General features: G+C 35.9%; 1 protein-coding gene across 1 annotated transcript in view; it reads left to right on the top strand.

The window, feature by feature from the left end:
• LOC128735978 (cell adhesion molecule Dscam2) overlaps positions 1-19622 on the top strand; it is a 468886-nt gene that overhangs the window by 415294 nt on the left and 33970 nt on the right. The window contains exon 19 of the mRNA XM_053830464.1: positions 4342-5046. Coding sequence (XP_053686439.1) covers positions 4342-5046 — 705 coding nt within the window. The remainder of the gene's footprint in view (positions 1-4341; positions 5047-19622) is intronic.

Raw genomic sequence — 19622 nt, 5'->3', positions numbered from 1 at the left:
AAGGCTTTACTGCGAGAGGTAAATAAACGCCTCAAGCAAGCGGATGCAGGAATTGAATTGATGTCTAATAACCGGCAGAAATGAAGATTGTAAAGAAATTATGAATCAAACTTTACCAAAGCGATGTGAGGAAAGTTGATAAAATTTACCGGGATCGCACGTACGGTGACCGGACGAGAGCCGTAAATACGATAGCCATACGACGGTTGCCATACGTACGAATGCCATACAGACGAATGCCATAATGTATGTTTGCCATAATGGACGGGAGCCATACAGACGGATGCCATAATGTATGTTTGCCATAATGAACGGAAGCCATAAGGTACGTTTGCCACAATCCATATATTCAAGTTTCCTAGATGATTCAGCCCACCCGCAGAAATCACATCTGTCTAGGTCTATTCGTTTTCCTAGGTTTACCGTCCTCTAGTTAGTTTTCCCTAGGCCTCGCATCGAGATACTCTTTATAAAACGAAAAGCGGCAAAGCCGTTTTTTTTTTTAAACTGCATCAATGAGGGCTCTTGCGACTTGGTCGCGCTGGTCCTTTAAGCTTTGAACTGGTCGAAGTGTAGTTCTGGGTCTCCATACCAGATATATGAATTATGGCAAGCGTATATTATGGCTCCCGTCCATTATAACAAACATACATTATGGCATTCGTCTTTATGGCTCCCGTCTATTATGGCAAACATACATTATGGCAGTTGTCTGTATGGCAATCGTACGTAACGCAACCGTCCGTATGGCAAACGTATACACTCAAGTCGCTTTTTGTGCGAAGGATACGTCCCGCGTAAAAAAAACCACGTAAATTTCGAAATTCGCGTAAAAAACCGCATAAATTCCAAAATTCGCGTAAAAAAAACAAAATTTCGCGTAAAAAAAACTTTGTGGATTTCAACACTACGCGAAAAAATAGACGTTTTGAGCACATCCGCGTAAATTCCGAAAATCGCGTAAAAAAAACGCGTAAATGCTGAAATTCGCGTAAAAAAAAACATGTAAATTCCGGTGTTCGCGTATAAAAAACCACGTAAATTCCGAAATTCACGTAAAAAACAAACCGCGTAAAAAGCGACTTCAGTGTAAATGGCTGATGGGGTGTCGTCCGCACGTACACCGTATAAGTGTAAGCATTAGTATGAGTGCAAGCTACCAATAATTCAAGTGAAAAAAGCGAAGCCTTGGGCTTAGCCGTCCTTCTAAGACTTGACCCTTTTTTATCGACAGGCTTCACAGCCTGCTATTGATGCACAGAACAGTTACGGGCTAGTGTAACAACCCTACTCACTCTATCTATCAGCACCGCCTAGTTTTGCATGTAATATCCACGTAAACCCAACCGCTTAGTTGGTTTCGAGGTATGATGCCGGTTTAACAAGCCGGTCGTCGTATTTTCGAATCTCGTCTAGGCGGTGCTGCTAGATAGAGCCAGTAGGATTGTTGCACTAGCCCTGCCTTGTACTCTGTAACTGTCTTGTACTCTAATAGCTGGCTGTGAAGTCCGTCGATAAATAAGGGTCAAGTCTTAGAAAAGACGTTTAAGCCCAATGGTTTTCGCGTAGCTGAGATTCGAAAATACGACGACTGGCTTGTTAGGACTTCATTGTAGCTCGAAACTAACTAAACGGTTGAATTCACGTGAATGTTACATGCAAAGTGCGGTGGATGAGAATTACTTATGTTTTCACGTAAACTGGACGCGACAATTTTTTTGGGTGTAGGGAGTATTCCTTGTCGCGCGTCATTTTCAAACCTGAAATTTTGTTATGCACACCTCACATATACTATTACCAGCTTTCACAAATGCATCAAAAAGAGTACTGATTCTTTTGAAAGCAAAAATAACAGCAACAAACTTTTATGATGACCCGTGTTTGAACCTTAATGGTTTATGACTACTATATTATTTGTAATTTTTCATTGTTTCATGTATGTATGTATGTATGTGCCTAAAAGATGGTGGGGTTTTTATGCCTCTTGAGAATATCAAGACGGCTTTTCCCCACCCCAAGATCATTAAGATCAATTATTGATACTCTAGACAGGCATACAACGGATCATTGAAGATAGCTGGTTTTGAAGTGACAACGACTTTCTTTTGGCGTTAGTGTATTTAGACGGTTTAATATACACTAGCGCCAGAAACAGGTAGTTGTCACTCCAAAATTAGCCAAATCCATTGATCCATTGTACTAGCGTTGCACGTATACAACGTTGCACATGTACAACGGAAGGGTGACAGACATACCACAGAGAACAGACATCCAAGCGAAAGCTCCCCACTTGGATAAAACTTATGTCAAATTAGTTGGGAAACTATAGTGTTGATGTCGCTAAAGGCGCATGAAATTCTACACTAAACTCACAACAGCTAACTTCTGGCGCTAGTATAACGCTTATAGTCCATATATACTAGCGCCAGAGGAGCCAAAGGTTGTCAGTGTGCAAATCAAAAAAATCATCTAGTTGTGAAACTATAGTGGTGGTGACGCTAGCATATTAGATGATTTTAATTTGGAATTTTATCCAAGAATACCCGGAAAATTTGTTCCTGACTGGATGTCTGTTCTCTGCGGTTATACATTTTAGTGAAAAGAACACGTGTCGTAAAGCGAAAAACGGTCCGAAATTCGATTAATTACCAGACCCCATTTTAGATAATTCATTTTCATACGCTAAAAAAGTTGGCTGAACTTTTTTAGCGTATGAAAATGAGTTATCTAAATTCATCCACTTAATTCGGAAATAAATATACCGTACCGTCGGTTGAAAAAGCATGGCTTCGAGAAAAATGCGTTAAAAATTTCGAACAGCGATGCACTTCCCTTGAGGTGACCCCACAGTTTTCGCTATAACTTCTTAAGGAGATATTGAGATATTGAAAAATCCGTTAGACATGACCTTTTTAAAGGTGTAAGCTGTCAGAAAACGTACAAAAATTCCATTTTTTCGACTTTCCAGAGTAGGGTCCCCCTTAATTACACTTCTGTTTCCGTTAGATAAACAAATTTACTATCAAACTTATCATATTTTGAAACATACAGTCGATATTTGTATAACGCGGGTAATTGGGACAGCGTTATATGAAGAGCGTTATACAAGTACACGTAGCATATGGAAATTGAGTTAATTGGGGCTATACCCGAATTGTACGAAATTTTGAATCAACACGACCATGGTTCCTTTGGGAAAGATGTCAAGTATATATTTTTCCATCTTACAGGTGCTTGGTGAGACAGAAAAAGTCCCCTCTTGGTCTTCCAGTGCTTCCGGAACATCCGCTAAATTTTCATTTCTGTAAGTAAAGTAAACAATCCGTGCTATTGAGAAGCCATCCGGATCCGGACCAAATCCGGAACATCCGTAAAAGTGGTCAACGAGCGAAAATTGTTCTTTAAGTTCGGAATTATGTTCATTCAACCTCAAATTGAACAATGTGAAATATGAATATAAATTCAGCGGTTTGTGACTCAACCTGGCCACTATGAAATGCATCGAAAGATCCGACATTAAATGATTAAAATTGATGATCAAGGGCATCGAACTGCTTATCGCGTTGACGAAAGCAACAAAGTTTTCGTAGCTTATTTTAAAGTTTTTTTCAAATTGTAGCGCGGACTTCAACATGAATTTTCACTTATTGTACACTTTGACGGCAAACCCTAATTTTCCAGTGAACGTTTTGGCGGCCATGTCGAGTCGTGAGCGGCCTATTTAGTTGAGGGTTGCTAATATTCCATTTCATTTTGAACTGTTACAATTTAAAAACATTTGCATTTCCAGTGAGCAATTTCAGGTAAGCTTTGAATTTTCTCTCGGTGAACCATCCAATACCCAAAATGAGTCACAAAGAGTCGATATATACTTCTAGTAGACTAGACTATAGTCAAAATACACTCAAAATATTCACGATGTATTCTGAATTTTCCGGAGGACCACCTTACGGCTTCCTAAAGTCACTTATTTATTACTTTTTTTACCAATTACCCGACCTTAGTTACTTCAAAAATATTTTACCAATTTTAAACAACTTTACCAATACGAAAATTTCTACGGATATTCCGGAACCTCCAGCAGGCCAACCCGCAACTTTGTGGTTTCCGAATATCACTTAGAGAGTCAACTGTTATATGCTCTACAACTTCTTAAAAGACACCACGGTCGTATCTGTTCAAAATCGCTCAAAATTCGAGTTTAGCCCCAATTAACTCAATATCCATATGCTACGTGTATTTGTTATACGCGGAAAACCGCGTTATAGAAATATCCTGGTACCCGAGCTATAGAAATTCGCGTTATACAAATCTCTACTGGATGTATTTTATCTTTAACAGGTTATTTAGTACGGCTCGATGAGCAACATCCCTTACTTTTTGAAGTTAGAGGCCTAAGTGAAAATCGCAAATATGACTTTTGGGTAACGGCTTCTACGTCCAAGGGCGAAGGAGATGCTACAATTGTTGTTACGCAAGAAACCAATACTCGTGCTCCGGCGAGAATAGCGTCATTCTCACAAACTTTGAAAGCACCGGTGGGAACCAGTATATCGCTAGAATGTATAGCAGTAGGAAATCCAACACCAAGAACACGATGGATTACCAATGACCAGCCTGTTACTTTCAGTCCATATTATAGTATTTCACAAAGATATCTAAAAATATATAAAATTGAACCGAACCTCTCGGGTAATTACACATGCACAGCTAAAAACCTCTTCGGAGAAGATAGCATTTCGTATATACTAATAGTGTTACAAACACCAAACATAACTCTTATTTCGATACAGTACGCATCGTACGATAGTGTTAGAATCATTTGGGAAACTTCGTTTGATGGAGGAGCACCGATACAGGGATTTAATCTGTTTTACCGGCCTGCCTCTGGTATTTGGTCAAGTGTATCAATACCTTCTGAGCAATTTGCTTATACGTTAAATGGATTAAAGTGCGGATCGCAATACATATTGAAAATGAACGCCCACAATAAAGCAGGAGTCGGTGTTTCAACCGATGATCTAACCATTTGGACCAAAGGAAAAGGTGAGTAAGCATTTTTGACATATATAAAAAATATAATAAAAAATTGGCAGGCAGAACTTTAAAATGCGTTATTTGTTACAGTGAATGATTTACACATGTCTGCATAAAAAATGCATAAAATTTTTCAACTGATTCTTAAAGACTTCTGTTCACTGTTGGCTTCGAGGTATGACGCTGGCCTAATAAACCAGTCGTTGTATGTTCGAATTTCGGCTGGGAGAGGCTGTTAGAGTCAATAGGATCGTAGAAACTGGCCCTGCAATTGTCCTGCACTCACAGCTGGCTGCGAAGTCTGTCGTATAAAGAAACAGAAGGTCGAGTTTCAATAACCTGAATGAATATAATGTAGCACCTACGCTTTGCTTCGCTTATACCAGCACTAAATTAGAGTTCGGAAGAAACGACAAACGATTTTTCTTCCATACCGTATATTACAATGTCGGAAGTAGTGCGCGAATGAGACGCGCTATACACAACCACGTAGCGAGTGGGGACCTTGCCCCTCACATTTTGCCTGATCACTACCATATCTATGATCGGCATTCCCAAATATCAAATAGCAACAAGAGTAACCCTCGAACTAGCAAGTATTTTTCTAGGACAGGAAGTGACATGTGACTTCTTATTCTTCTTTATTTTGTTTTGGCGATTCGCTTTCAAAATTTACTACGGCAACAAAAAGTGTTTCCAAGAATGCAGCTGCAGTTTATGACGCCCCTCAATACTAATTCCCTTTATGGATATGCACCAAATTACCTCAATTACTTAAGATCAACGAGTTTAACGATGTCGCAAAATTTCAATGACGTATTTTTTAAATTGAATGAGTTATAACTATTTTAAAACTGAATAGGTACCCGAGTACCCTGTCACACACATAACGGTTAAATAGCTTTGGACACTTTTCATTCTACCCAGGTAACCAATAAGCATTAAAATAAGCAGTAAATCAGTCGTTTATAAGCATCCCTGGCGTTTTATACTGCAGGTTGTTGTTTATCAGCTTTATGACTGCATAAGTGTTGTAAATTGGCATCCACAATTCTATTTAAATTCTTCTTGTTGGTAACTAGCTGCAAATAAGCATTGTCAGCACTATAAGAGGGCTAGCAGTAAAGTAGCCGCATATTTTGCCAAAATAGCATTTAAGTAGCATTTAAGGTAACTTAAATGCTTATTGGCTTGCTTTTAAATTGCATTGGAAATGCTTATTGGTTACCTGGGTAGTTCTTACGTTAGCACGACTACGTAATTGAAATGCCTTTTTAATCCTTCCGAGAAACTGTGTTTCTGTATCGGCTACGACCCGTTGGCATACAGGCTGAGAATGAGCCTGTGAGAATGAGATTTTAGCAGCCACCACCTTCGAGATCAATAAATCGAAGTCAAACACTGCATCACCGGCGGATATCTATGAAGAGGTATAGGTTTTCCGGTGTTCCAAGATGAAAAATTCACTGCTAGTACCACCGCGGTGGGGTCATGCTGCGTGTAACGATGAAGCGGTACGATACGACCGCTACGGTACTTCTAAATATGATCAAAATAACAGAAAAAATTGAATTCGCTGGTTTCTGTTTTCGATGTTTAGCCGTGTCGTGGCCGTGTTCAACAAATAACATAAACAAAATAGATCCACAGCTACAACCGTTGGTAGGTTGCTACAGTAACTAACATCAGAGTTGCCAGTATTTCGAATATGCAGATTATGACAAGAAAAACCTGTTTTAATCCACCTAGTGGTGAAAGGAACCTTTATTATACGGTCTTACTTGCTATTTGAGATAGAAATCGACACATCTTCGGAACATAATTCATCTATTGGTTAACGATGCATGGTGCGTTGGTTTACATAAAATTTTTGGAAATTGAATAAGTTCACGAAATTTGAATAAAATAGGAGCACTTATAAATTTTGATAGATTCTTTTTTCAAGAAATTGCTGAGTAAGTTGTTCCTAATATGAGTAAGTGCAAGTAAAAGTAAGTTGTAAAAGGAAATAATATTCTTTAACATATACATTGCGTAGTAAAGGTCTTTTAAATGCCATATTGTTATAAAGTTACAAATCATGGTTTAACTAACGTATATTCTTCAATAAACTTGTTATGAGCAAAATGTTAGAATTATTCAATGCATTAATACGTTAATTTGTAAGGAAAATAGATCCGCATAAGCCGACATCACTGAAACGAAGCAATCAGCATGTGAAGTACGCAATTGATCTCAACTGGAACTTTTTCTCGTTTCTTCATATGGAAAAATGGGTCTGTATGCAGCGGAATTATCAGCAAATGTAAAAGATTTAAAATGTATCCGTCTGTTGGTAGTCAAGTAATTCGAGGTCAAAATTGGGCTATTTTTTATAATCAAAGTTCTACAGTTCCTAAACAAGCAAACATAGAGCTATACTATATTCAGCAAAGTTGTGTATTTTTACTATTTGTACAACTTTGTAATACATGAACCAGTCATACAACAATTACAAAAAGAGCTAAAGTAGAAACACTGATTTTACAAATTCATTTACAATAAATAAAATTTTTACATCTTCGCTGAAGAGATAGAAGGTTGCTATCTTCACCAAAATTTCTTGTAATAAAATACTCCAAAACTTTGCAGAACACATCAATGCGTAATATTGAAACTGAAGACAAATAATTTTTTTATTTCACTTTTAGGGGGATTAATCAAAATTTAAATTCTACCAGACGATAGAGCTTTCAATTTCAAAAAACTCTTCCAAAGGTTCGATAAACCTAAGACCAAGTTTTCCCAGGCAAAACTATAGTGCGCACGTTTTTTTGGTTTTGGGCTATTGTGCGCGCGAGTAAACCGTGTTACAAAAGTTGGTGTGAGTGTTCGAGGGTTAATATCTTTTGACCGGCAAAACCAATTCTTATGAAATTTCGCAGATACATTCGCAGTGTCAAAACCTTTCGTTTGATACTAAAATAATTGAAACTTGATACATTATCTTAGTCAAAATTATTATAAATTATTGTTAATTTTGATGTGTTGTACACGATTGTCCATAACTTTCAAATTAAACGTCCAATCAAAAAACAAATCAATAGTGATCTATTATGCTACATTGCCTCTCAAATGAGACTAATAGCACAAAAATCGGTTTAGCCATCTCTGAGAAACAGGCGATAATTATTACCTTGTCAAAACAGGTTTTTTAAGGTTAATTTTTAAACTACTTGTCTGTTCTCAATAAAACTTCTTGACAATTTTTATATTATAGCAAGAGCTTCCATTTGGTACTAAGATCATTGAAATCGGTTGTCTAGTTCCGGAGAAAATCGTGTCTGGTAGTTTTCACATGTTTACTCATAACTTTTAAACAAAAAGTCGGACCATGAAACAACACAATAGTGATACACTAGGCAATAGTACCTTTCAAACAAAAGTAAAATCGAACGAATCGGTTCAGCCATCTCCGAGAAACAGGCGATAGAAAATGAAGCGCACACACACACATACATACATACACACACACACACAGACATTGCTCAATTCGTCGAACCTTATCGATTGGTATATGTGACTCGGTCCTCCGGGCCTCAGATCAACTTTGTGTTTTTCGACCAATTTTTAAACCTTTGTTATAGTATTGCAAATTGCATCAAAAACGCGAAATGCAAGAATCTTGTAAACAGTTTGCAAGTAGAATTCCAGCTGCGACCTGTCAAATATTTATGTCAACTTGTTGCGAGTGTCAATCGCAATAAATTGACATGAATAATTGACAGCTCCCTGCAAGGATTTTACTTACATGCTCTCTGCAAGTTTCTGGCATTTCGCGTTTTTGATGCAATTTGCAATATAACAAAGGTAAAAAGAATCTATCAAATGATCTCTGCATTCTTTTTGGAATAAAACCCCTCGAACAGCGACGCTAGGATATAATATCTCAAATGACCAACAAAATCCTGACCGGTAGCTACGATTGTCCCAGCATCCTCGCTATGCTACAGATATATTGTCCTCTGCGCCCGCAATCGCACGAATTATGGTCAATATGAACCCATCCGTCGACTTGCTTTGGCATATAATGAAAATGACAGTAATTTTAATTTTTAGTGTTAGTGCCTACTGCTGTTTTCTGTTCATTCAAATCATTGTAAAGTGTGTTTAGTTGTTAAGCGTTATATCAATGTAACTATGTGCATAAAAGATGCTGGGTTTTTGCGCCGCTTTGAAAACTGCATTTTCAAGGTGGCTTTTTCCAGCCATATTCTTTATTCATTAAGACTATGATAAGTCGGATGAAATTATCAATAAATAACAAATAACAAATAACAAAATTTATAAGTGCTCCTATTTTATTCAAATTTCGTGAACTTATTCGATTTTCAAAAATTTTATGTAAACCAACGCACCATGCATCGTTAACCAATAGATGAATTATGTTCCGAAGATGTGTCGATTTCTATCTCAAATAGCAAGTAAGACCGTATAGCAAAGGTTCCTTTCACCACTAGGTGGATTAAAACAGGTTTTTGATATGACAAAATTGAAAGTAAATGCATTAGAAATTGTCTAAGTTTTATTAATCAACGATTGCAGCCTTTCTATGTTCACAAAATCCGCCAAGAGCTATCCATGCAGTGCAAGTAAGTTTCCGTCGACCTACGGTAAGACGTAGTCCTCCGGCAATAAAAATATTGTTCGAAATATTCTATAACCGCAAACTTTTTTGTCATGAACACACTTAGGGCAATATTTTTTCGTCATTTAAAGTAATGCGGAAACTGAATGATATTTAAGCATACTTTTGGAAGTAAAATATTTTGTGTTGCCAAAAATGAATACTTTTGTTGCCAAAATCGAACCATGCCAAAACCGAACCATGCCAAATTCGAAATCCCACTGTAGTGAGATTCAATCGAAAAGTTTTTACTTTTCTTTGATTTCAGATTTGAATTGTCATTTTCTTCACTTGCTGTTACTCACAATTGTACAAGAAAAGCAAAACGCGAAGAAAAGCAGCTAATTTAAGCATGTAGGTATAGTAGTGTATAGGATTAAAAATACTAGTGAGTTGATTTTTCCAAATAAACTAATATAAATTTCAAACAATTTTTGCGCATCAATAGATGCTCTTTCCAATCAATAAATACTAGTGCTTAGAAATTTTATATGAAAAATAGGAGGAAAACATTGTACGGTAGTAATTTTGTACGATTTGTTGTCGTTAGTGACACTTTAAAAGACAGGAATTTTTTGTCATGTATTGCATTTTAATAAATAAATCGAAGTGATAAGCACTGGAAATCATATCGACCATATTTTCCATTCTCAAGCATGTTTATGGCGCACCTTTTGCACTATTCGACCACATCTTGTTTTCCTAACTCACTCACATTGTAAAAACGATGCGATCAAGCTAATCACTATCTTTTCATGAAAGTACATTCAAAAGAAACTTAAGTTTTGATTTTCATGCAAAAATAATCACCTGAAGGAGCGCCAGCTATGAAATAGTTCCATTTCTCTTTTTCATATCTAATGCTCTATTCAGTTATTATTTTTTAAATCAGACATATTGCCAAATTGAAGCCAAACAAACTAATAGTAAAATTTTGAGATCAGTCATTTTGTTGTAGATATCTTTTTTCTGCAAAAGTTAAATATAATAATAATTTTTCTGAACTCTTATTTTTCAAAGATGCTAACTTTTGAACGTACGTCACTAATATCAAAATATCAAAAAATCTGCTATGAACACATATTTCATATTGTCAATTCATAGCAAGTTTCGTATGTGATCTGAAGCCCGAAAATGAAAGCCGTCTGTAGAGGATTAATTTCTAATTTTCTATAGAGTAGGGCGGGGCATAAGTGCGATGTTTGAAGTTGTCATCAATTTTCGCGAGATATAAAGAAGAACAACAACAAAATATATTTTATAGTGATGCAGCTACTCAATGTCTTTACATTCAACTATAAATCATCTGGAATAAAAGTGTTATTGAAAATAAATTCTTCATTCTTCTGAACCAGTGCCGATTCGCACTTTTACCCCACTAGCGGGGCAAAAGTTCGATTACCGCGGGGCAAAAGTGCGAAGCTCGAATCTATGAAATTAGCACAGCAGTAGCTAACAAAACCATATTATCGTCAATCTGCGGTATGTTTCGGTAAGGAATATTCTCAATTTACACCTTTCCTATTCCTCCGACAGATCGAAACTTTCCCAAACGTTTGTTTTATGTTTCATCAGCGGAAAACATTGTTTTCCTTCAACCAACATCTGTAGAGCAGTCAGTCCGTGAATCGCACCTTTACTCCGCTAGGCGCTTGACGGGGTTTGATTAAATTATGGAAAAGCGAAATATATTTTGTAAACTCTTTTCACCGTATTTTCAAAACAGATATGCGAGTGATGTAAAACAGTGCTACAAATTTTCAACAAGTAATATCCTCCTGTTGATATCGTATTACCCGTATAACAAAAAATTACATCAAAACCGCCCTAAAATAACATTTGCACATAACTCAGCAACTATGCTTCGTAAGCAGCCAAAGTTTACGTTAGATTCAAGCAGTCAAAGTAGTCACCCATTAATGCCAATGCACTATGATCCAGAAAGCGATTTTAGACGGACAAAAATGATTGCGCCTTAACGGGATATTCTAGCTCAATGAAGTCTTCGGCAACTTTTTGAATGAAAACATGACGCATCTTTTGAAAGGGTCGTCCAATGTTCAGATGATACCGTAACAACAATTCAAGTAATAATTTTTTAAATAAGTTTGTTTTCCATTTTTTAGTTTTAAAACATTAAAGATAGATTAATTTCACGTAACTTTTCTAAACATTCCAAATTTCTAACTCTTACGTATTGTCAGCAGTGGACCTTTGTTTATGGACGACCCGTAAAATCATATTTCCTCTTATAACTCATTTATCTCAACAGATAGCTCAATATGATGTTCTACAAAAATTTGTATACGTAAGAGAAGAATATTTTTGCAGAATACTATTTTGCTTTATCTTTATGAGTTAATAAGCTATAGCCGAATTCAGGTTAAAATCAGGCCAATTTTACTGAAGCATAACTCAAAAAGCGGCAAACGGATCTTGATGAAACTTTGGCGATTTAATATACACATATGCATAAAGTTTTTAGCAAAAAATGGTGAAGGTGTTATTTTTTTAAAAAAAGATAAAATTCTTTGAATTTTATGATTTACTGTAGCTAAAGTTCTCGTTTTATCCATCCCTAACTGCCCAGGCACAGTTTCTTGCTCAGTTTCAAAGCGTTAAAAAACAATTTTGTGTAACTATTTTTTTAGAAAATGTCTTTAAAACATAATAGCTTATTGCTTTACTATTTATTTTTTATCGAGACAAATACAAACGCTTATCTTACGCCAATCGCGGTCTTTTCAATCTGTTACTGAAAAACATTCATGAAGTTTATTGCCAATGTAGTCAATTTACTCGGAATCCGCACTGATAAATCGTTGAATCGCACTTTTACCCGCATCGTACTTTTACCCCTCCTTACTCTATATATTCGTTCAAGTCTGCAAAAATTATCTTTTGTGTTTACATTATGTTCCTATAAATCACGTAAATATTATAAAACTAAATAAGGTGTTCATCAAGTAACATAAATAACGCTTACAAGTATGTATGTACCCAGTGTGATATGACGATATCACTATTCTTTTCTATTTCCTTTCGTAGCTTTCTTTTAGCAGATTATTAGTCAACGGTTTTTTTGTCGTTCTAACCACAAGCAAGCTAGCAGATGTTTCATTCTGAACATCTGTCATTTTTAAACGCTATTTGAGTAGAGTTAACGAAGCGCACGCGCTGTTTCCTTTTAGGGATGTAAAGCCATAAATTAAACCCATGCGCAAAAGCATAGGGGTTTAATTATAGTAGCAGTAGGGGAATAATGTATATTCACCCCAATAGAATGTTTAGGCAACTAGGGTGGAACCCTAGTAGAAAACCGTTAGACCGTTAGATTAGAAATGTTACTAGGGGAGAACCCCTACAAAGTGGGCTACGAAAGGGACGCACAGTGGAAAATCAAATAAATAGGCTGTCTTGCCTTCGGGACAGTGTTCAGTATTTCAAAAGTAGCCTTGGTTGCTACATGTAGACCAGGGAAAGAAAATATAATTATTGTACGCAATACGTTGTGAATTTTACTGGCAAATAAGGATTTGGAGGAATACGGAACGGATATTTAAAAATATAGTCAAGTTAATTATAGATTGAAATTGACCATTGATTGATATGTTTTAGTTTTTCGCATTTTTAACGATTTTATATACGGTAGGTAACTAAGTATTTAGTTGTAAATTTTTAAATAAAAAGTCCGATTTTCAATAACTTGATTTTTATTAACCCATTAAGCCCCAGACTTTTCCCAGCAGGGATAGAAAGTTGAAACTTTCAGGAAAATTTTCTTTTAGGTCAACTAAGAAAAAACCACTGACATGTATTTTTAATTTTGACCCTGTGTCCCGCAACGCTACGTTGCGAAAACGCAACGCTGGGCATTAAGGGTATACCGTTTTTGCATACCTGCATTATTATGCATATAAATGCTTCATACTTTTTTACCGTTAAATCAAATTTGGAATTTTTTTTTTGTGATTTTGAGTATTAATAAAGATTAAATGAACGGCTTAGAGTATTACATGTTATGTTTTATGATAGATATCAAAACATTTGGTTTGGAGATCATCTTTGCATTAGACGCATAGTATGCAGTTTGAATGTTAAATGCATGTCATCGCAGATGATTAAATGCCTACCAACACGTTCCGGAAAGGTTGTAACATTAAATTTGGGTCCATAAAACTGTCGTTGCCATGACTCAATTCCTCCAGATATTCCGGAAGCAAAGGTACTTTAACAATTTTATTACGCTCTTATCACAACGGCTTCTCCATCTGCCATCAGTGTTTGAAGCAGCGAATTCTATGTTATGTAAACTTTTATAATGTTTCCGGGATATTTTAAATAAGCGAAAGATAAGATTTACATTCATTTGTTTACTAAAAAGCGACGACATCAAATGAAACACCGCAGCGAACGAACGAAAACAAATATTTCCGTTGCAAATTTTGAATATCGTTACTTCCTAGCGCTGCGTTTTCGCAACGCAAAGCTTCAAACCTATCTGAAAATTACAAAAATAATCAAAATTATGAAACAAAGTTTTTTTTGGCAAGTAACCGATTCTTACTAACACTGATTGATAGGTCAGGCGTTAATAGAGGTAAAATCGAGTTTTATGAGCATTTTTCCTTAACTGTCCGAAAAATAGCAAAGCCTGTTGTTTTGTCACAGCCAGGGATGCCAGGTGATTTTTTGAAAAGTCTTCACGAATCAAGGAAAAATGTCTTCATTTGTCTTCTTTCGGCTTTCCGCTCATTTAAATTGCATGGTGAAGACATGTCTTCACATGTCTTCAAGCGAAGACATTTCACTTTTTTGTAACCAGAATGTCTTCAAAATGAAGACATGTCTTCACTTCTGGCATCTCTGGTCACAGCTGTAATTATGTTACATGTAACATCTGACCTTTGAGCAAAAACAGGTCGATTAGATTTTTTTCCAATCTTTCTTTGTTTCTCAGGGTCCAAGTTGATATCTTCAACCGGGTCTTCTCTAGAAACGAATGAAAGTGCGTTGCGTTTTCGCAACGCTAGGAGGAAATGGGTTAAGCAATCGATAAATTAAGATTATGTTCAAAAACAACGTACTCACCCTATGCTTCTTTCCTTGAAATCACCGTTAACGTATTTTACTGACTGAGTCAGGGATTGATACTGTCTACTATCGACAATAACAAAGTTATTCTGAAAACATTTAAAAGTTTGAAAATAAATTGTATTTGTAGCTAAGCTACCTTTCTAACTTTGAAAAATCATAACTTTTGAATCACTGGATTTTTCGTGAACCAAATGGTTATATTGACGCGGCATTTTAATTTAATGGACTTTTAAAAAGAAATGGTAAGGTGTTTTAACTAAAAGTTAAGCATTATTGCAAAACTATTAAAAATATTCATTTTTTTATGTGGGCAAAGACGTCAAAAATCTTATCTTTTTATATTTTTTGAAAAGCTGAGTGTTTTTTTACATACCATATCAAAATATTAGAGACCCACAATTTTTGGTTTTTGAAATTCAATTTTTTGAAATGTTTACATAAATCAAAAGTAATCTTTTTTCCGGTCTAAACCAATGAAACTATATCCTTTAAAACTGTTCCGGATAGTGGCCTTTTTACATAACCTCACTAAATTTCAGAAAGGTGTGAAGTTTTTGAAACACAATTTGCTAAAGTTACGCGATTTTTATATATACTGAAATATTGAAAATTATAGCTTCGAGCAGGAATCGATGATTTTTGTATCTCACCTCCAAAGATTTAAGAATTATGGGTTTTCAAAGTAAGGAAGATATATCCATTTAGATAGCACGTTTTTCGGTGGCATTGCTGCCTATAGTTTAGGTTATGGTAAAATAGTATAGACTCACCTTATCTATTACTTATCTGTTATAGTTACCAGAACTATGCACCGTACAATCTGGAACAAATAGTGGGCCTCTAAAACGCACTATACTGCACAAGGGTTTAATTTTATCTTCAGCCTATCTTTAACAAAAGTTGAAACTGTCTTCACTATATCGCAAAGCACGGAACGAAAGCAACTGCCTACGACAGTGATGAGCAATCGAATGATCTATTATATTATTGTCACAATAATCACAAGAGGATAGCTAAATGCTAGTCGTTTCCAGATGATCTAGTACTACTTTAGATGATCTAGTACTACTTTAGATGATCTAGTACTAGGGCAGTGATGAAAGGTAAAATAATATTAAGTTGCGCTAATGGAAATCCAATAACTCGAATATCAAAATTTTGTCTTGTTGTGGCTGACACGGTTAGTAAAATAATAAAAAAAAATTATATATATATCTTCTCCATAAAAACCAAGAGAATGAGTACTTGTGTTATTTGAACAACAGAGCATTGATCATTCCTTCACATTCTCTGTTCAAAAAATAAAAATCGACACATATTCTTTTCTATTTTAATGTTACTATTGGAAATCTCAAGATATAATTTATTAAAGTATTGTAATAAAAAAGCATATACATTGCGTAGTAAAGGTCTAGTTTATAGGTTTTTGAACTATGCATAATTTCCTGTAATGCCATTCTGTTTGATTCACATCAATCAATTTTTTTTAAATAAATTTCATCAATTTGTATTTACCTTCGGTTAGTCACGCAGTGGTATTTTGTACAACATGTGTAGATTTTGAATGCCATATTGTTGTAAAGTTACAAATCGTTGTTTAACTAACGTATATTCTTCAATAAACTTGTTATGAGCAAAATGTCATAACTATTCAATGCATTAATACTTTAAATTGTTAGGAAAATAGATCAGCATAAACCGACATCACAGAAATGAAGCAAGCAGCATGTGAGGTGCACCGCAATTGATTCTAACCGGATTTTTCTCTCGTTTCTTCATATGGAAAAATGGTGTTTTTCTGCAGCAAAACTATCAGCAAATGTGAAATGTTTAAAATGCATCCATCTGTTGCTAGTCAAGTAATTCTGAGTCAAAATTAGAGTATTTTTTATAATCAAAATTCTACAGTTCCTGAACAAGCAAACATAGAGGTATACTATGTTTAGTAAAGTTGTGTATTTTAACTATTTGCACAACTTTGCAATACATGTAAAAGTCATACAACAATTCCAAAAAGAGCTAAACTAGAAATTGAACTGATTTTACAAATTCATTTACAATAAATAAAATTTTTCCATCTTCGCTGAAGAGATAGAAGGTTGCTGTCTTCAGCCAAATTTCTTGTAATAAAATGCTCTAAAACTTTGCAGAACACATCAATGCGTAATATTCAAACCGAAGACAAATAATTTTTACCTTTGTTATACTATAACAAAGGTTTAAAAATTGGTCGAAAAACACAAAGTTGATCGGAGGCCCGGAGCAGGGGCGGACTGGCCCACCGGGCAACCGGCCAAATGCCCGGTGGGCCCTAGTAAAAATTTCTTTCTTACACAAAAAGAGATTTTCCAAAATTTATATTTCAATTAAACTTTTTCTATGACTCACGAATGTTCGATTGCTGGGGCCCCATGATTTATGAAATCAACCGATTTGATGATTGAAAATTCAGCCTTAAATGGGACTGTTGGGGCCCCGAACTTTAAAGCAAAATTTCTCTTTCAATTAAACTTTTTCTATGACTCACGAATGTTCGATTGCTGGGGCCCCATGATTTATGAAATCAACCGATTTGATGATTGAAAATTCAGCCTTAAATGGGACTGTTGGGGCCCCGAACTTTAAAGCAAAATTTCTCTTTCAATTAAACTTTTTCTATGACTCACGAATGTTCGATTGCTGGGGCCTCATGATTTATGAAATCAACCGATTTGATGATTGAAAATTCAGCTTCAAATAGGACTGTTGGGGCCCCGAACTTTAAACCAAAATTTCTCTTTCAATTAAACTTTTTCTATGACTCACGAATGTTCGATTGCTGGGGCCCCATGATTTATGAAATCAACCGATTTGATGATTGAAAATTCAGCCTTAAATGGGACTGTTGGTGCCCCGAACTTTAAAGCAAAATTTCTCTTTCAATTAAACTTTTTCTATGACTCACGAATGTTCGATTGCTGGGGCCCCATGATTGATGAAATCAACCGATTTGATGATTGAAAATTCAGCCTTAAATGGGACTGTTGGGGCCCCGAACTTTAAAGCAAAATTTCTCTTTCAATTAAACTTTTTCTATGACTCACGAATGTTCGATTGCTGGGGCCTCATGATTTATGAAATCAACCGATTTGATGATTGAAAATTCAGCTTCAAATAGGACTGTTGGGGCCCCGAACTTTAAACCAAAATTTCTCTTTCAATTAAACTTTTTCTATGACTCACGAATGTTCGATTGCTGGGGCCCCATGATTTATGAAATCAACCGATTTGATGATTGAAAATTCAGCCTTAAATGGGACTGTTGGTGCCCCGAACTTTAAAGCAAAATTTCTCTTTCAATTAAACTTTTTCTATGACTCACGAATGTTCGATTGCTGGGGCCCCATGATTGATGAAATAAACCGATTTGATGATTGAAAATTCAGCCTTAAATGGGACTGTTGGGGCCCCGAACTTTAAAGCAAAATTTCTCTTTCAATTAAACTTTTTCTATGACTCACGAATGTTCGATTGCTGGGGCCTCATGATTTATGAAATCAACCGATTTGATGATTGAAAATTCAGCTTCAAATAGGACTGTTGGGGCCCCGAACTTTAAAGCAAAATTTCTCTTTCAATTAAACTTTTTCTATGACTCACGAATGTTCGATTGCTGGGGTCCCATGATTTATGAAATCAACCGATTTGATAATTGAAAATTCAGCCTTAAATGGGACTGTTGGGGCCCCGAACTTTAAAGCAAAATTTCTCTTTCAATTAAACTTTTTCTATGACTCACGAATGTTCGATTGCTGGGGCCCCATGATTGATTAAATCAACCGATTTGATGATTGAAAATTCAGCCTTAAATGGGACTGTTGGGGCCCCGAACTTTAAAGCAAAATTTCTCTTTCAATTAAACTTTTTCTATGACTCACGAATGTTCGATTGCTGGGGCCCCATGATTTATGAAATCAACCGATTTGATGATTGAAAATTCAGCCTTAGATGGGACTGTTGGGGCCCCGAACTTTAAACCAAAATTTCTCTTTCAATTAAACTTTTTCTATGACTCACGAATGTTCGATTGCTGGGGCCCCATGATTTATGAAATCAACCGATTTGATGATTGAAAATTCAGCCTTAAATGGGACTGTTGGGGCCCGGACTTTAAAGCAAAATTTCTCTTTCAATTAAACTTTTTCTATGACCCACGAATGTTCGATTGCTGGGGCCCCATGATTTATAAAATCAACCGATTTGATGATTAAAAATAAAGCTTCAAATAGGACTGTTGGGGCCCCGAACTTTAAAGCAAAATTTCTCTTTCAATTAAACTTTTTCTATGACTCACGAATGTTCAATTGATTGGGCCCCATGATTCATGAAATCATTTAAGTTGAGCTGTTGGGGTCCAAGCTCCGAAAATATTACCAGCTTCAATTCTGAGTATTTAAAAGTAGAATTAGTATTTCATCCGCAGTTATTTGACTACTCATAAATATTGAGCTGTCGGCTTAAGCTCCATATTCAGTTTACTTCAGTGGCGACGGTCCGTTATCGATCCTGCGCCGAATTAATTATGGTCCTCCAGTACTCAATCCTAGGCTACCTTTTTTCTAACCCCTCGAACCCCAGCTGAACGTGCATCATTCTCGATAGCGCACATCTATCAGTGCGATGTCTACTCCGAAGTTTACGGCCTCTTCTTGTTTCTCTGCTTAAAATAATTTTGGCTACTCTTTCGTCGGGCATTCTAGACACGTGACCAGCTCAGCGCAGACTGCCACACTGTACTATCTTCATTATAACAGCATATTTGCATTCTTAATATAGCTCGTGG

This window comes from Sabethes cyaneus, chromosome 2, assembly GCF_943734655.1.
Source record: "Sabethes cyaneus chromosome 2, idSabCyanKW18_F2, whole genome shotgun sequence".
Taxonomy (NCBI): Eukaryota; Metazoa; Arthropoda; class Insecta; order Diptera; family Culicidae; genus Sabethes; species Sabethes cyaneus.
The sequence above is the reverse complement of the archived record's forward strand: the minus strand, read 5'-3'. Positions and strand labels throughout refer to the sequence as shown.